Genomic DNA, 16,878 nt, shown 5'->3' on the forward strand with positions numbered 1-16,878 from the left:
GAAAGCTGATGGAAAATTAATCTGATACTGTATTGATTAGAGGCGACCTAGTTGAATAGCACCTAAAAAAGTTTCAAAAGACACCACAACGGCATTCAAAAAAACTATCTCAGTTAAGGTCAGAGGCCAGGCCTCTGCCATCAGAAAATGACTTATTTAAAATATGCCAGCAAAACACCACAAGAAGAAAACCACTGGAATTTTTCCTCTCGTAATAATAAACACATTCATTTATAAACTCCATTTTGTGTCTAATTGTGTTGTCGTTGACTAATATGTAAATTGTTTAATGTTCTGAAATATTGAAGTTTAACAAATATGCAACAAAATGAAATCAGAAAGGGGCAAACACCTTTTCATACCACTCTAAATGCTTACAGTCTTTTTAACTTGTGCACTCATAAATCTACAGGTCACACAAGGTCACAGAACCTTTCTCAAACCAGAAGGCTGGAAATAGCTCTGCTGTGAATTTTGCTGTGAATGTATGAATCAAGCTTCTCTCCTCTGACGTTATATTGTAGTAACTTAGAGTTCCTCCCTCCCAGTCAAGAAATACACCTATTTTGTTGCATGTAGGGACTTGATTTCTTCTTTTCTGTTTTTATGCAAGGCTTTGTATCCAGTCTTGTTCTCGTTCTTGATTTTGGTCTCCATCTTGGTCGCGGTCTTGGTCTCGGTTTTGGTCTCGGTCTTGTTCTCGCTCTCCGTCTTGGTCTCGGTCTTGGTTGGTCTCGGTCTTGGTCTTGGTCTCGGTTTTGGTCTTGGTCTTGGTCTTGGTCTCGGTCTTGGTCTTGGTCGCAGTCTTGGTCTCGGAGCAGAGCAAACTCCAGGACTTGTCATTGCTTCCCAGACCACCATCACGGTTCCAGCTTCTACCCACATCTTTATATGCCACAGCAATTCCCACGCTGCCTTTCCATTCCACTTCCCAGTAACAAAGTCGTTTCAGGCCTTTATCACAAATACCTGGGTCCTCCTGAATCGTCCATCACTTGTATTTCGCATTTCCATTTTCTTGACATCATTATTAGTTTTCGCTTTTTTGTTGTTTTCATTCAGAACAATCCGTCTGTTTGCTGAGTTCTTATCGAACATAAGATCTGCACCATCTGAAAGTGTTCAAGAAGAAAATTAAGTAAGCTTTGTGGAAATTTAAGCATTGACAGTTTCAGAATATGAATAATGAATCCATAAATTTAAATATTAAATCTGTTAAATTTGGAGAATTACGAGTCTTACAGTATTTTGTGATTTTCTTATATAAAGTCATATGTTATTTATACCCTGTTAAATACCCTTGAGATGATGAAGTTATAACTTTCATTTTCAGATAAACATGTTTTATCTTGTAATACAAAAATGTTAAAGTGTTGAGGGGAAAAAACAGCTTACATTTCCTCCAACCAGGTTTTAGTCGACATTGTCCTCCATGGTCGAAGCTGTGCACAGTAAGACAAGAAAGATTCATTTTATTTTGGAAAAAAATCAGAAAGTCTTTAGATAATAGTTCATTCCTACTTTTTCAAGTTATGAAAGCTTATTATCTTATTCACCACACACTGTGTGTATTAAGTTTAATTCCAGCTCTTTGACTATAACATTTTTTATTCAGCCAATAATAAATGTTGGCTGTTACAAAGGCTCTACTCAGACATGGTGCATCATTAAATTAAGCTAGTTTTCTAATAATAGTACTAAGTAATGTCAGATTTATTTACTCACTTCACTGTCTCAAGTTTCTTGCTTGGATCCTCAACTAATGCATTGAGAGCCCTCATGCCATTGTCTCCAGGATGATTGTAACTCAGGTCCAAGTGTTTAAGAGATGAGTTTTGATGGGACTCAATAGCTTCAGCCAGAGAAATGCAGCCTTTCTCTGTCACCTGACATCCTGCCAACCTGCACAAAGACACAATTTTGGATTAGAAATAGAGCTCAGCAAAATTTGACTGTGATATAAAAGTCCAGTATTTTATACTGTATGTATGATATATAGATTAATTGCAAAGAATAGAAATAATTCATTGTAATTTTGAAGGTTATGGCCTACAAATTATGAGAGTCCAAAATATGGTGTCTTAAGACATTAGAATATATTGCAGCTTATTTTTGATAACAATAAATCCATTATTTTCTCATACATTGCTTCTAACATGACATTGAATAATCTTTGAATATAATTGGGTGTAAAACTCAATTATGGTTTAAATGGTAAAGGCCTGAACTTGTCTAGCACTTTATCAGTTTCATAGGATCCCAAAGTGTTTCATACCACATTTGATCATTCACACACACATTCCACTCCAGTGGTAGCGAGCTACTAGATTATAGCCACAGCCTCCCTGAAAGTGTCTGACAGAGGAGAAGCTGTCATAAACCATCAGGCCCTCTGACCACCAGAAGGAAAGTCAGGTGAAATGTCTTTACCACAACCACAACACAATGGTGTTCAAACTGAAAACCTACTGGTTCCAGAATAGGAACTGGGAGGTTGAGCCACTGTCACCCTTAAGGGAAGACTTTCAAATTATTTAATTTATACATGGGCTGTTTGTCTCTAAACTTTAGTTTTATCATTCTCAGTACCACTTTAATGGGACTGTTGTATTTTATTGACACTTAACACTAACAAGAATTGCGAACACATAGAATAACCTTAAGTCTTGGGACAAACCAATTTATAAACTCAAAACAGTTTCTAACTATAACACTGGTTAATGTATCACTTTCATTAATAAAAACCTACTTGAGAGTCTCTAGTTTGCAGTTCATATTTTTCAACCCATCAGCAAGTCGCATCACTCCAGCATCCAGCAAATCATTATGACTCATGTCCAACACTGTGAGATTTGAGGATGGTTTGGTCAGCACTGATGATGTCAGACCGTCGCAAGATTCTTCAGAGAGCTCACACCAACTCAGTCTGTAGAAAGATCCATGAAAACAAACAAGTTACATTGAAAAACCCATGTGTGATTTTCTTCTAAAATAACAAAGGATCACAGTGAAGGAACAAAGTAAAAGTCTTGCTTTAAACAACAGTAAAGATAAATTATCATGTCTGTGTTGTCAAACTAGACAAATGGCAAAAGCCAACTCTCATGTGTAATATTAATATTTTTATCACAATGAAGAAAGTAACATGAAGTATTGTTTTGAACTAGGAAACTATAGTAAACACTACTTGGAAGCAACTTAAAATTATTTTCACATTAATATTTTGCAGCTTTCTCTTGTTGAGGTGAAGATTATGATTGAGTGAGTTGTTTCATCAAGGTTCAAACTGATGGAAGTATGGCATTTGTATGAAGATATTAATTTATGACAGCCTTAAAAGTAAATAGTAATAAATGTAAAAGTAGCTGTTTTATAAAAATACTTACAAAGTAGTCTCTGAGACTTTGACCACTGGCATCAATCCCAGAAGAACTTTCTCTGATTTCAGGTATTTCTTAAGATCAAACACGTCAAGGTTTTGATCTGATGTCAGCAGCACAAAGGTTAAAGCTGACCACTGAGAAGCAGTAAACTTTTCAAAATCTTTTTCTTTTGATTGAAGATCACTTTGGATTTCCTGAACAAGGCTGTGGTCATTCAGCTCATTAAGACAGTAGAAAAGATTAAGGTTTCTCTCTGGGTCACTGTTCTCTTTGATCTTCTTCTTGATGTACTCTGCTGCTTCCTTACTAGCATCTTTGTGTTTTTCACTCTTATCAATCAGATCTTGAAGTAAATCCTGATTAGATTCCAGAGAGAGACCCACTAGGAAGCGAAGGAACATGTCCCAGTCCCCATGTTCATTCTCAAAAGCCATGTCCACTGCATTCTTATAAAACTCTGAGGCAATTGAATCTGAGGATGCTGAAGTTGGTTCTATGAACACATTTTCCCCTTTGCTATTAAATGAGTGGAAGACATGAAGAGCTGCCATGTACTCTTGAATGCTTTTATGGACAAAGCAAAACATATTCTGAGGGTAAAGCTCATGATTTTCACGTTTGATCTGAGTTAACAACCCAGAGAAAACAGCAGCTTTGGTTACATCAGTCCCACAACTGGTCAAATCTTCCTCACTAAAGAGAAGGTTCTTCTCTTTCACCCCTTTGAAAGCAAGTTTCCCCAAAGACATGATTGTTTCATCATTAGTTTTATCACAGGATGTTTCTGTTCCAGAGGTTCCAGAGATTTCAGAGGTTGACTGATCTGTGTTGTATTTTGCTTTTGTCTGTCTGCGCTGGAGCAAAAGGAAATTTGTGTACATGTCAGTCAGAGTTTTTGGCAGTCCATCATTTTTGTTTCTTTCAACAAAGTCCTTCAAAACCTTTGATGTGATGAAACAAAAAATAGGGATGTGGCACATTATATTAAGAATCATTGATTTCTTCACATATGACCATTTTTTCAGCCACTTTCTCATCACTGAATCGTTTCATGAAATACTTTTTCTTCTGCTCATCATTAAATCCTCTCACTTCTGTCATTCGATCAACTTTTTCTGGAGGAATGTTGTTGGATGCTGCAGGTCGAGAAGTGATCCAGATTTGAGCTTTAGGGAGCAAATTTCCCAGGATAAGATTTGACAACAGACCATTTATCGAGGTTGGTGTTGTGACATCACTCAATTTTTTTGTTTCACTGAAACTCAAGATCAAGACGACATTCATCAAAACCATCCAGAACAATCAGAATCTTGTATTCGTCATAGTCAGTTATTTCAGAAGTCCTCATTGCTGGGAAGAACTGATGAATCAGATCTTCTAGACTGCATTCTTTATCTGCTCTCAGATTTAGCTCTCGGAATGGAAGTGGAAAAATGAAATGAATGTTTTCTGTTGCTTCGCTCTCTGCCCAGTCAAGTATGTACTTCATTGAGGCAAATGTTTCCTATTCCTGCCACTCCAAACGGTGAGCACAGTCTTAATGTTTTGATCATATTTTGCAGGTTTGAAGATGTCGCAATATTTAATAGATGTTTCTTCATTTGTTGTCTTGAACTGTGCATCCTGAATCTCCATGGCTTCATTCTGAGCACGCTCTCCTTCTGTGATGTAGAGGTCAGTGAAAACCTCTCTGAGAAGAGCTGAGGTCTTCTGTCCATCAATCCCTTCAAACACACTGGTGAATTGATCTTTTAGTTGACTTTTGAGTTTTCTTTGACTTGTGATATCAGGCTTCTCTGAAAAATAAAATATAAATAAACAGAAAATATAGATTAAATACTTTTGAAACAATTTTATATATTCTTTTGACAAAGACTAAAACACACACAATAAAAGATTACTAATCGCAAACATTGGCCAGTTCCAGTGTGACAAATGAAAAACTAAAACTAAACTTTTGCAATTTTCTGTTATAGGGGTATTTATGTAATGTTAATGCTGAAAATCCAACCACACAGCAGATTTAAACTTAAAACTACAGATGTTGCTGTAGATCACTCAAAATATATGTGGGATATATTTTTGTCAAACCAAGTTCTTGCTGTCATGGGTTGAATTAAAAATTATATATTTTATGTTGCAGATGGTCAGTGAATGCACCAAGAATGACTGATATGGATATTATACCTGATATGGAAAGAGTGAATGCTCATGTGTGGACCAATAAACATCTGGAAATGGATCAATATAACTGTATGAGAAGTTGTAACATTCGACTAGTAAAGCAACGTCGACTTCTGCATGAAGGAACAGCTCTGCCTTTCAGCCTCCAACCTTGAAGAAACACCAATTTAAGGTTGTTGCTCCAACTCAACAGTCAGCTGAGCTTAGAAATAGGTGTTGAAAATGACTTATTATCAACACCTAATTTTGTATCACCTTTGCAATACAAAATTATTCATGAGTATTTGTGAATGAATATGTTATGGTCTTTCAATTTTTAGTTGTGTTTAGTGATTTATTGAATGATTTGTTGAAGTGGTTTTCACTACAGGTCCACCATATCAAAGCAAAAAAATGAAAAGAAGAAATACACAGATAATGCACTGTTTACAAATTAATAAATTCATCTTTGGAAGGACTTAATGAGCAGCGGAAAATAATATTGTCTCAAGATCATATGACAAATGAAGCTGAGAAAAAAAACAATTGTTAGCAATGGCTTTTTGTGGAGTACAAAACTTTCTTTCAGAATTATATTTTTTTAATCTGATTTTCCTTTTTTATGAAGATAGTTTTAATCATTGTTTCTTTAAACTGTCAGACTTAGAGTGGAATTTGTGCTTTTTGAATTTTGAATTTGTTTTTTGTGTTTGTTTTTATCAACTTGATCTAATTTTAATAAATGAAACTTAAGTACCAATTTATTTTACATCCTGGTACCTGGAACAGTTTTAAATGTCAGAAAATACATTAAAGTTCAATCTAATTGTAAGAAATTTGTATCTGCAGATCTTACCTCGTATTTCTGTCAGTCTGTCAATGAAACCATCAGGGATTTTCTCAGCAGCTGGAGGCTGAGACGTTATCCAGATCTTGGCCTCTGGCAGCAGGTTTCCTCTTATAAGGTTAGTTAGTAACACATTGACTGATGTTTGTTCTCTATCACTCAAGATTTCATTGTTTTCAAAGTCTAAACAATGTTGGTATTCATCAAGTCCATCCAAAATAAATAAAATATTTAACTGGGAATAGTCAGAGATGATGATATCTTTGGTTTCCTTGTAGAAGTGATTAAGAAGCTCAAAGAAACTGATGTTATTTTTTATCAAGTTGAGCTTTGAGAAATCAATAAGAAACAAAAGTTCTGCAGGTTTTACCTGGCTAGAGAATGGACTTGTGATTGAGGTGAAAAATGACCTTTTCTCATTTTCTTTTTTAGCCCATTCTTTTATAATTTTTTTCATATGAAAAGATTTTCCTGTTCCAGCTTCTCCAATGGTCATCACTGTTCTAGTTTTCTTTTCTTTCACATCTTTGAAGATCTCAGGAAGTTGATTCACTATTGGAAAATTGTTTTGTTTACTTTCTCTTTCTTCAGAGCCATTTTCTCTTCTGATGATATGTTCTGTTGTTTTCTGGTTTGGATGACTGGTTTCATCTTTTCATCAGTGATTTCTTTCAGAAATCTATTTCTCAGACGTGACTCCAACTTCTTCTGTTGTTCATATGTTTCTAATCAGACAAAGTAAAGTTGTACAATGATGTAAAATCATATGTCTTAAATAAAGTCAATAAAAATGTACAGTAGCTAAATTGAGAGTAATTGACATAGTTGATAAATATTCTTACCTTGACAGAGAAACAGTTTTGTTGATATATTCAGGAGGAATCTTATCAACTCCTTTTGGTTGAGAAATTATCCAAATATGAGCTTCAGGAAGCAGATTTCCTTTGATCAGATTCGTTAGCAGCTCATCCATTGATGTTTCTTCCTTCAAGTTTTTAGCATCTTTGTTGTTTATAAAGTCAAGAGGAAGTTTGCACTTTTCCAGACCATCAAGAATGAAACATATCTTTTTCTTGTCATCTTTGAAAACAGCATTTTTTTTCTTAAAGAAATCATTCAGCAGAGATTCCATGCTTTTTTTTCATCCTTTTGTATTCAACTCAGCGAAATCAAGGGTCACTAAAGCCTTTATGTGTTTATTGGAGTTTTCTTCTGCCCAGTCCTTCATGAACATTTTTGTTTGGAAGGTTTTACCAACGCCAGGGACTCCTTCCATCAGAACAGTTCGCACATTTTTGGACATACCATGAAGTATGAAAAACAGAGATTTATTGTTGGTAAATAAATCTTTGGGCGTGATTAGGTTCTTTTTCCCACTTTCAAACATCACTATCTCAGAGAGTTTTGGGTCACTTTCCTGTTGACCCACCTTCTCAAGAATGACTTCCTTCAGGTATTTTTCTTCCTTGGCCTCTCCTGTCATTGAAAAAATATGATATGTGAATAACAGGAATAACAATAACTTGATATTTTAAGCAGTGTTAAAAACACTACCTTCAGAATTATTGCGTAAAAATTTGTATTTCTTCCTGACAACAAGTTGAACTCAGCTAAATAACAATAAGATCCACTGAACTAGTGTCACTAAATGAATATGTTTTTTGTGCACCTCCAAATTTCTGTAACTTCCTGTGGATTGTGCAAACCCTATTTCACTCAAAATGATGTATTTGGAAAATGTTCTTGCAAAGCTGGTTTACTTTACCAGCATGTTAGTGATTGTTATAGGAAGGCTATCTTTTTGGAGACTATTAGAGCAAAATATGCATCAGGTATTAAAACCCACTGCTTGCTCGGCTCAAATACACTCAACTCAAATCTCTAAGAGCGACTGAATTAAGGGAGAGATATAGTTGATCTTTTAGAGTTTCACATTGAGCACACAGTGAGGCTTATGTGACTGCAAATATGTGAACAAAGAATATGCAGCATGTGCATTTACATCTGATACATGTTAGCTCCACTTTGTTCTGGCATTTCCTTGACTCTGTATCTGTGAGTGTAACTTGATACAATAGAATAGAAATATCTTTCATTGTCCCACAGTGGGGAAATTTCAGTGTAACAGCAGCAAAGTGACCAATCAATCAAAATATGTATAGAGTTGCACACATATAAAAATCTAAAATATATTAAAAGAGAATCAATAATAACATACTAAATGGGCAAAAAGTACAACATAAAATTCTATGCAGTATAAAAACCAATCACAACCAGTAAAATACAGATAGCTGCAGACATTAAAAAAGCAAAATGGTTGGAGTAAAGAAAATTCCATAACACAGTAAAATTGACAGTAAATAGATACATTTTGTACCCTAAGAATATTTAGTTAGAAATACAAATTATTTTTATCATTGTCAATTTTACAAAAACATTTATTTTCCTTTTCTTTACTTTTTGCCAGATCATCATAAAGTACGTTGTGTAAAATTTGATGACGGATTACTTAATTAGCAATTAATTACAAAGAACATATTTAATTGCATTTTTTGTGAGCCTTTTTTAGCTGGTGCTCAAGTATTAGCAATAATGTCTTCCAATTTCACATGTTTTCAAATTTTCTGTCAACCTTTAACATTTTTTAATACAAAAACAAAGTGGGTCAATGATGAGCTGCCCAAACAACCCATGTATAAAATATTTATGAGGCTTTACCAGTTTAATGTAAGGGAGAAAATAACTTGGTCTACTTAGAAGCTGCTTGCTTTTCCATGATAATTCTTCTTTATTTTACAATTTGCAGCAACAGGATTATTTTTATTACTTTTAATTGATTTAAGTCATAAAAATTTGTAAAATCATATAAGTCTTGAATAGTCAACACAAATGATCATTTTGTGTACAATCTAAGTGTAATTTAGATGGATATTCTTACCTTGACATTGAACAGTTTTGTTGATATGTTTAGAAGGAATCTTATCAACTCCTTTTGGTTGAGAAATTATCCAAATATGAGCTTCAGGAAGCAGATTTCCTTTGATCAGATTCGTTAGCAGCTCATCCATTGATGCTTCTTTCTTCAAGTCTTTAACTTTTTTGTTGTTTTCAAAGTCAAGAGGAAGTTTGCAATTTTCCAGACCATCAAGAATGAAACATATCTTTTTCTTGTCATCTTTAGAAACACTAACGTTTCTTTGGTTGAAGAAATCATTCAGCAGAGATTTCATGCTTTTTACTTCATCCTTCTTTGTATTCAACTCAGCAAATTCAAGGGACACTAAAGCCTTTATGTGTTTGTTGGATTTTTTGTTTTCCCAGTCCTTCATGAACATTTTTGTTTGAAAAGTTTTACCAACACCAGGAACTCCTTCCATCAGAACAGTTCGCACATTTTTGGACATATCAGTAAATTTGGAAATCAGAGATTTATTGTTGGTAAATAAATTCTTGGGCGTGATTAGGTTCTTTTTCCCACTTTCAAACATCACTATCTCAGAGAGTTTTGGGTCACTTTCCTGTTTATTCACCTTCTTAGGAATCTCTTTTCATCTCCTGTCATTCCTTCATCTCTTTTTCATGTAAATTTAAATTTTTATATTTTGTACAAATAGAATAACCATAACATATTTGATACAAATGATTTCCAACACTCTTCAGAATATATTTTCAGCAATAATCTGTTCTAATATTCATTTCTTACGGGTAGCAATTTAAACTAAGCTGAAAAGTGATAAAATTCACTAAGAGTCACCTGAGCAAATTATTATTAGTTTACACCATTGACATTTTTTTCCTTGAAATATCAAGTATTGTTGATATTTTATTAGGGGCTGCAATTATAAGACCTTACCAATACTGGTTAAAGATTCACAAGATTTGAGGCTTTATAATTTATGGAGAGAAAAAAAAAACTTGGTCTTCATAGAAGCAATTAATTTTATTTTCTGGTGGCAATAGAAACAACATAAAAAAAAGCCCCAAGTAAAATCAAATTTTACAATTAAAAAATATAATTTGACACATAACTCGTCCCTTAAAAGTATGTATTCATTAATCTCTAAAGCCAATGGACAGTTGAACTTAAAACCTTTTCTTTTTAAGTCATGCTCACCTGTGTCAGCTGCAACAGAATTTCAGGTTGGATGTCATTAGAATCACTGCAGAAAAATACAAGATATTTAACTCTTTTGGTTTAGATTTATTCAAATGGACATAATGTAGTGATCATGTTTCAGTTAACAGTGGATTTGTAATTTATTTTCACTGGGGCCAGGATTTTATCGTATTCATTTTAATCAATTAATTGCATACATTTTAAAATATTTATGCAATTAATCGGTTTTTTTGCTGTTGTTTTGTTTTCTTTTTACATACAAAGTTTCCGACTGGAACATGAAGATATTCAAACCTAAAATACCTTCTTAACACAAAACCTGTTGCAGGAAGCACAGATATCTCCATTGATAATGTCAGCATTGACAGTCCATATTTGTAAAGAAGTATATTTTCAAAGAAGTGAAATGAATGATAAAGAGGTTCCTGAAACACTTGAAAGCTGATATAATATCACTTTGTAAAAATATGAATAGGTAACATAACCTAAGCAACCAATTAAAACAATTAAATATAATTGTCGTTGAGTTAATATGTCTATTTATTCAATAATTTAACAAAAACAGTTTTTGAACTGAACATGTTTATTTTATCAATCCATGGTTTTCAATAGATAAAATTGCGATCACGTACTTCCAGTTGGCAAAACAACTTGGATCAATAAGTTTTAGGCATTGAAATGATAACAATTGTATAAAACAGCAAAATTCTAGAAAAGAAGAAATAATATATCTTTAAAAGCTGCATGTTTAATGCCTTATGACTATTATAAATGATAAACTTATTGCTGAGGATGCTGTTTCTTCACCTTTTCATTGCGGATGAAGATACATGCCCACGTGACTTGAATCTGAAAGTTTTCAGTCACTTCTGTATCACATTATTTTATCTCACTCACACTGCAGAGAATGTAGGCAAGCTATACTATAGAAAGCCATCTATACTATGTCTTTTGTATACTAAAGATAAAATTTGGATGATATAGCAGAGTTTCATCTAGAAACTTGCTAAACCTGGTGGTTTTGTGTTAAAAATATGTTAAAAGTTTGATTTGAATATATATGACTAGGTAATGCAAACTCAAAGCAAACACAAAAAACATAATTAAAATAAATGTATTTTTAACCTCACTTAACTTTTAAGTAATCAGCCATTGGATCTTAAAACAAGACATTTATTGTCATTTCAAAATTCAAGAATGTATTGTATTAAGTCTCTTAGGAACTTAGATAAAAATACTTTGACATGTTAAGTAAGCTTACTTTTTAGATCAGAAGGGATGAAAACTTTGCTATTAAAAATAAAAAATATATATATATTTTACAAAATCTCTTCACTATTATCCACCTATATCACAATTTATTACAGAACTTCAATAATTGATACGTATTATTGAGGCTGTTAGTGTTTAAGCAACCACTTTTATAGTTTTTTAGTGCACGAAACAGAAACTTTGTGATGACTCACATCAGTTTTGTACTGATTGGTAGTTAATCTTCCCTAATAAAGAAATAGAAAATGATCCACCTTAACATCTCCTACAGAACATCATGGTTTATAGATCTCATTCCTCTTGGACTCACTTTTTCAGCATCATTTTGTTACTTTATAAAATATGTTCTTCTTAGACTTAGAGACTTAGACTTAGACTTCCTTTATTGTCATTGTACAAAAAAAACACAAGGTGAATCTTGACAACGAAATGTCGTTACTTGGCTACCAGTGTAACAGAGCTAAAACCTTATATTACATAATAAATAAAATTAGTTTTATAACAGCAAAGAGTTTTTGTGTATCAAATTAACTTTTAGTCTGTGAATGCTTTGCTGACATATCTTTCCTTCGCACATCGTAAGACGTAATAACACCAGTTGGTCCAGGAGACTCTGGTTCTTTGTCATCATGTGAACTTAAACACAAAAGAAAAAATAGTTTCTTTTATGTCCTTTGATGAGAATATTGGATCCTTGTGCCAGACCTGTTTCTAAACCAAAACACTGCAGTACATGTTTCCAATAAAAATAATAATTTGGTTCTTTTGTTATTTGATTAGCTACATACATTTTTCTACTAATTGGTTTTGACTCACACAGTTTCAGGTTTCTTTGCAAAAAAAAAAAATTTATTTTTCTATTCAGTGATCTTCACTTTTATTATCCTGATTTTCATAGAATGATTTTATGTAAAATACAAATGACCAAAACATGATGTTGCACATGAAAAGCTTCCTGAATTTTCTTGGCTGATTCACTCCAATGGCTGAACAAAGAAAAAATTTAAATCCCAGTCTGACTTGTAATCATTTAATTGCATACAGATTTTATCAGATGTAAATATTATTTAGATGTGCATTTAAGTACTGTCCACAAAAGTAAATAGTGCAATGCTTAATAAAATCAACAACAAAACCAAAACAGCTGAGAAAATAATATTCAGGGTGAAAAATTTTCCTTTGAAAAACAGCAGAATGACCAAAATTAAACAAAAACATTGAAAAAAAAAATCGGTAACTTTATTCTGTATTACTAAAAATGATTCAATCTTTTAATTTATTTCTGCAAAACATACCAAGAAGATCAATTTACATTAAAATAAGAAATAATTATATCTTCAAATAAAATATTAGTGCATGTTGCTTGATGCATGTTTTCCTATGAGCATGACTTTCGAGTTAAAACTATCCACCTGATTTTTATTTCAACTATGTCTTGTCATTGTTTCTGTTTATATTTCTTTGCGTAATTTTCCAATGAACATAATGCTCTTTCCATTAAAATAGTTTCATTCTTAAAATGAAGCCTAGGCGTAAATTCAAACTGGAAGACTTTTAGTCCAACCTGCATCATCTAATTGCCGCATCCCGCTAATCACCGACGACCTATCATCACTGGACCAAGCCATGTCACGGCCAATCACTGACCACGCTGCAGTTGATAAGGACGTCCATCCAAGACGTCTTCCGCTTCGCTGCTGCGCTCAACCCACCTCCAGCCCTTCTGCACCTCCACTGTCCTGGCTCTCCAGGCATACTTCATTCACCGACCTACAGGTCGGGTCCCGGGGGATGACATTCCTATCAGCATCGGGAATGCTCATCCGAGCTCATCGCAATCATAGCTCGATGTCCTTAGCCGGGGCCTGAGCGCCAAAAACTTAATTTATGCTGTCAATAAACTTTTCTAATTGCTTTCTTTCTGTGTCTGAGTCTCTCCAGATTGAATTAATAGAATAAAGTCAGAATGTTGCAATAAATAATGCTCTTCTCGCCTGTCTACAGCAATTATTAGTTATATTTATATTTAATTAGAAATTATTAAATTATCCGCTAAATGGGCAGACTCATGTATATAATTGGAAATTATTTCATTTCCATTTTCCGATGTATCTGGGCTAAAATGACACACTTTCATATATATTTTTTAAAAATATTTGAAATTAAGGGTTTGCTTCCCCTAGGATAATTGTCCGTTTAGGGTAGAAAAAAGACACTTTTGCATAAAACTAATTTTTAAATATTGTAAGTAATGAATCAATCATGTTTTTTCTGTTTTGCATTAACATTTAAAAAAAACCAAATCAATAATGATTCAATTTATGTCGCAGTAATTAATGAATGTCTCGAGTCACTTTGCAATAAAATTAATTTCAGCAGAACATAAACAAGAATCCAGCGAAAAAAGAATGCCAGAGACAAAACTCCCAATACCTGAACTCTTTCAGTACTTTGGCCCAGTGGAACCAGTGGGCCTAAAAAGATGCCATCTTTAATGACTATTTTCCATAATCAATACAGCCATACAAGCTGCATCTTTTATGGCCTATGACTATTATAAATTATTGAGTTATTGCTGAGAATGTTGTTATTTTTCTATTTCACTGCTAATGAAACTACATGCCCACACAACTTGAGTCTGAAACTTTTCGGTCACACGTCTGGTTCATTATTTGATCCGACTCATAATGCAGATAATGTAGGCAAGCTATACTGTAAATGCTTAACAAATGAGAAATTAACAAAAATCAAGTGAACATTTTATGTGAAAATGCAAAAAATACAAAAAGTTGAAGTTGATAGATGAAAGCAGAGTTTCCAGAAATGCTCTTTGCATTAAAATAATGTTCAAAAGTCTAAAAAACTATTGACTATCTTTTGACCAGAATTCACTTACCAAGAGTATCAATTTTAATTAAATTAGGAAATAATGGCTTCAAGGAAAGGTCTTTGACCATTTATACCAAAGCAGAATAAGTTCAGACTGCAACAGTATTTCACAAATTTGGCCAATAAACCAGATTGTGACTCTGATTTTTTTTCCAGTGAAAGTTGTTTGATGCATGTTTTTCTGTTTTATTTAAAGTGATCATACAAACTCATAAAGAACAGGGCATACCTTTTGAATTGAAGCTATCTACTTAATTTTTATTTAAATTATATCATTTTATCTTTTCTTTTCATGATTATTTCACAATGAACATAATGCTCTGCGGATTAAAATCATTTTCAAAAGTCTCAAAAGCTATGAACTATGTTTTGAGCAGAATTAACTATATCATCATTGTACATTTTACTGCTTTTTATTGTGTTTTACTAAGAAAATGCATGAAATATTACCAAAGTGTCTTACCGTTTATCTTCATAGTCAAACCTTAAAGGTTCATCCTTGGATCTGTCACTTTTTAAACTCACTGAAGAAGAGATTGGAGTTTGGTGCCGAGGTAAGCTAGAAGACAAACAGCAAAATGTATTTTATATGACAAGCTTTAACAAACATAATGCTTTGCTCAGCCATGAAATGCTATTATTATTTTTATCTAATTAAAAATTATTGAATTAATGTAATTAAATACAAAAGATAAATTAATGATAGAGTGGATAATTTTAATATTTAACTGAGCGGAAAAGGATTTTTGATTTCTGCAAAAGCAATTAATGTCTGTTTTTCTTTTATTGTGCTTGCAAATTACAAAGACCCTAAATGTCATTAAGGCACACTTAATGAAGAACAACACCTTTTTTTTATTTCCATGTATTTGAGATCATTGGAAAACCAAGTATTCACTCTTTCAGAATCAACATTTGTTGACTCAAATGTCAACTTGTTTTTGTCGTGGCTTTTCTCATTTTCTAAACAGCTTCAACTTTATCATTAGGATAAACAAAGAGAACAATAATAAGGATATTAAGAGACTAATATTTTTGTTTCAGGTTGTATATATTGACATGTTGTGCTATTGTCAGGGTATTTTCAAATTAGGTGATCTGTGAGCGTTTGTTACAGCCATAAGTAAATTGGGCCGTGTTCAATAAAACCAACAATAAAACAAAAACAGATGAGAAAGTAAAGTTCAGAATAAAAGATTTTTCTTTCAAAAAAAGCTGTTTGGACAGAATTAAACAAAAACCAGATATTATTCATTAACTTAAATCTGTACTACTATATATTCTTCAATCTGTACATTTGTTTCTGCAAATCTTAACAAGAAGTTCAAATAAATTAAATTAAGTCTTTTGGACTAATGTCACACAGTGTCTACAAACAAACCATAGTATTTGTGGGGGGTTTTCCAAACATGCCACATTGACACTACTAAATTTATGTGTAATATAAAACTACTTTTAGGCAAATCGCTGCACATGGAAACAAAGTTTACAGATTCAGAGAATGGAATTGCTTTGCTAATTAGTCTTTCAATAAAACAATCTTTAAGTTTTAAGATGTAATTTTTGAAAATCCTTAATAATAATGATCAGTTTATCATTACTTATTACTTTTCTTTTGAGGACCTTTTTCAGAAAAGACTTAAAACAAAAAAGCTTCACTTACCTCCCACCTGACATGATCCCATCCTCTTCTGCAGACATTTTGTTTTAGAGCTCCTCACTTTTCAGTAAGGTTGTATTTTATCTTCATAGGTTACTTCATACTAGACATCTTGCTTCAGTATTTTTTTCTTCTTGCAAAAACACAGTCATAGACGCCTGAAAAGCATAAATCTATGAAAAGGAGAAGATCTGTATGAAAGTCTTCTGACTGATGACTGAAGTCTGTCACCAGATTTATTCCAAAGAGAAAAGTTAATATTTAACAGCATTAGTACAAGAACTTTGGCCTTGATATCTAATCTAAGAACATTTACTGTTATAAATCTTTCAGTAGGAGAATCAAAGATTAAGCTCAAAACTACCCTAATAACAAACTTCTTACAGGTCATGTCTTCTATAATCTCCTAAGTATTCATTACAATTTCGTTCATGCTAAATTCACATCAAAGTGTGTTATTCTGCATTTCCCTTGTGTCAAAAAAATCTATATTATTTTCTGCTTTGCGTTGTCTTAATATATATATATTTTTTTTTTGGTGCCATAA

The 16,878-nt window shown here is 32.9% G+C and overlaps 1 protein-coding gene, 1 long non-coding RNA gene and 1 pseudogene across 2 annotated transcripts; all 3 read right to left on the minus strand.

The window, feature by feature from the left end:
* Positions 1 to 498: 498 nt before the first annotated feature.
* Positions 499 to 6,983, minus strand: LOC129356849 (NLR family CARD domain-containing protein 3-like; annotated as a pseudogene).
* Positions 6,984 to 7,530: 547 nt separating this feature from the next.
* LOC129356850 (protein NLRC3-like) lies at positions 7,531 to 9,949 on the minus strand. Its single transcript, XM_055026396.1, has 2 exons — positions 9,332 to 9,949; positions 7,531 to 7,869 (listed from the first exon to the last, which is right to left on the minus strand). The coding sequence occupies exons 1-2, from the start codon at positions 9,879 to 9,881 to the stop codon at positions 7,535 to 7,537; spliced, it is 885 nt and encodes a 294-aa protein (XP_054882371.1). The 5' UTR covers positions 9,882 to 9,949; the 3' UTR covers positions 7,531 to 7,534.
* Positions 9,950 to 10,503: 554 nt separating this feature from the next.
* Positions 10,504 to 16,527, minus strand: LOC129356851 (uncharacterized). The gene is made up of 3 exons (XR_008605462.1): positions 16,335 to 16,527; positions 15,135 to 15,230; positions 10,504 to 10,553 (listed from the first exon to the last, which is right to left on the minus strand). It is a non-coding gene; the product is annotated as an uncharacterized LOC129356851 (long non-coding RNA).
* Positions 16,528 to 16,878: the final 351 nt, after the last annotated feature.

Source organism: Poeciliopsis prolifica, unplaced genomic scaffold (assembly GCF_027474105.1).
Source record: "Poeciliopsis prolifica strain line A6 unplaced genomic scaffold, Auburn_PproV2 SCAFFOLD201, whole genome shotgun sequence".
NCBI lineage: Eukaryota > Metazoa > Chordata > Actinopteri > Cyprinodontiformes > Poeciliidae > Poeciliopsis > Poeciliopsis prolifica.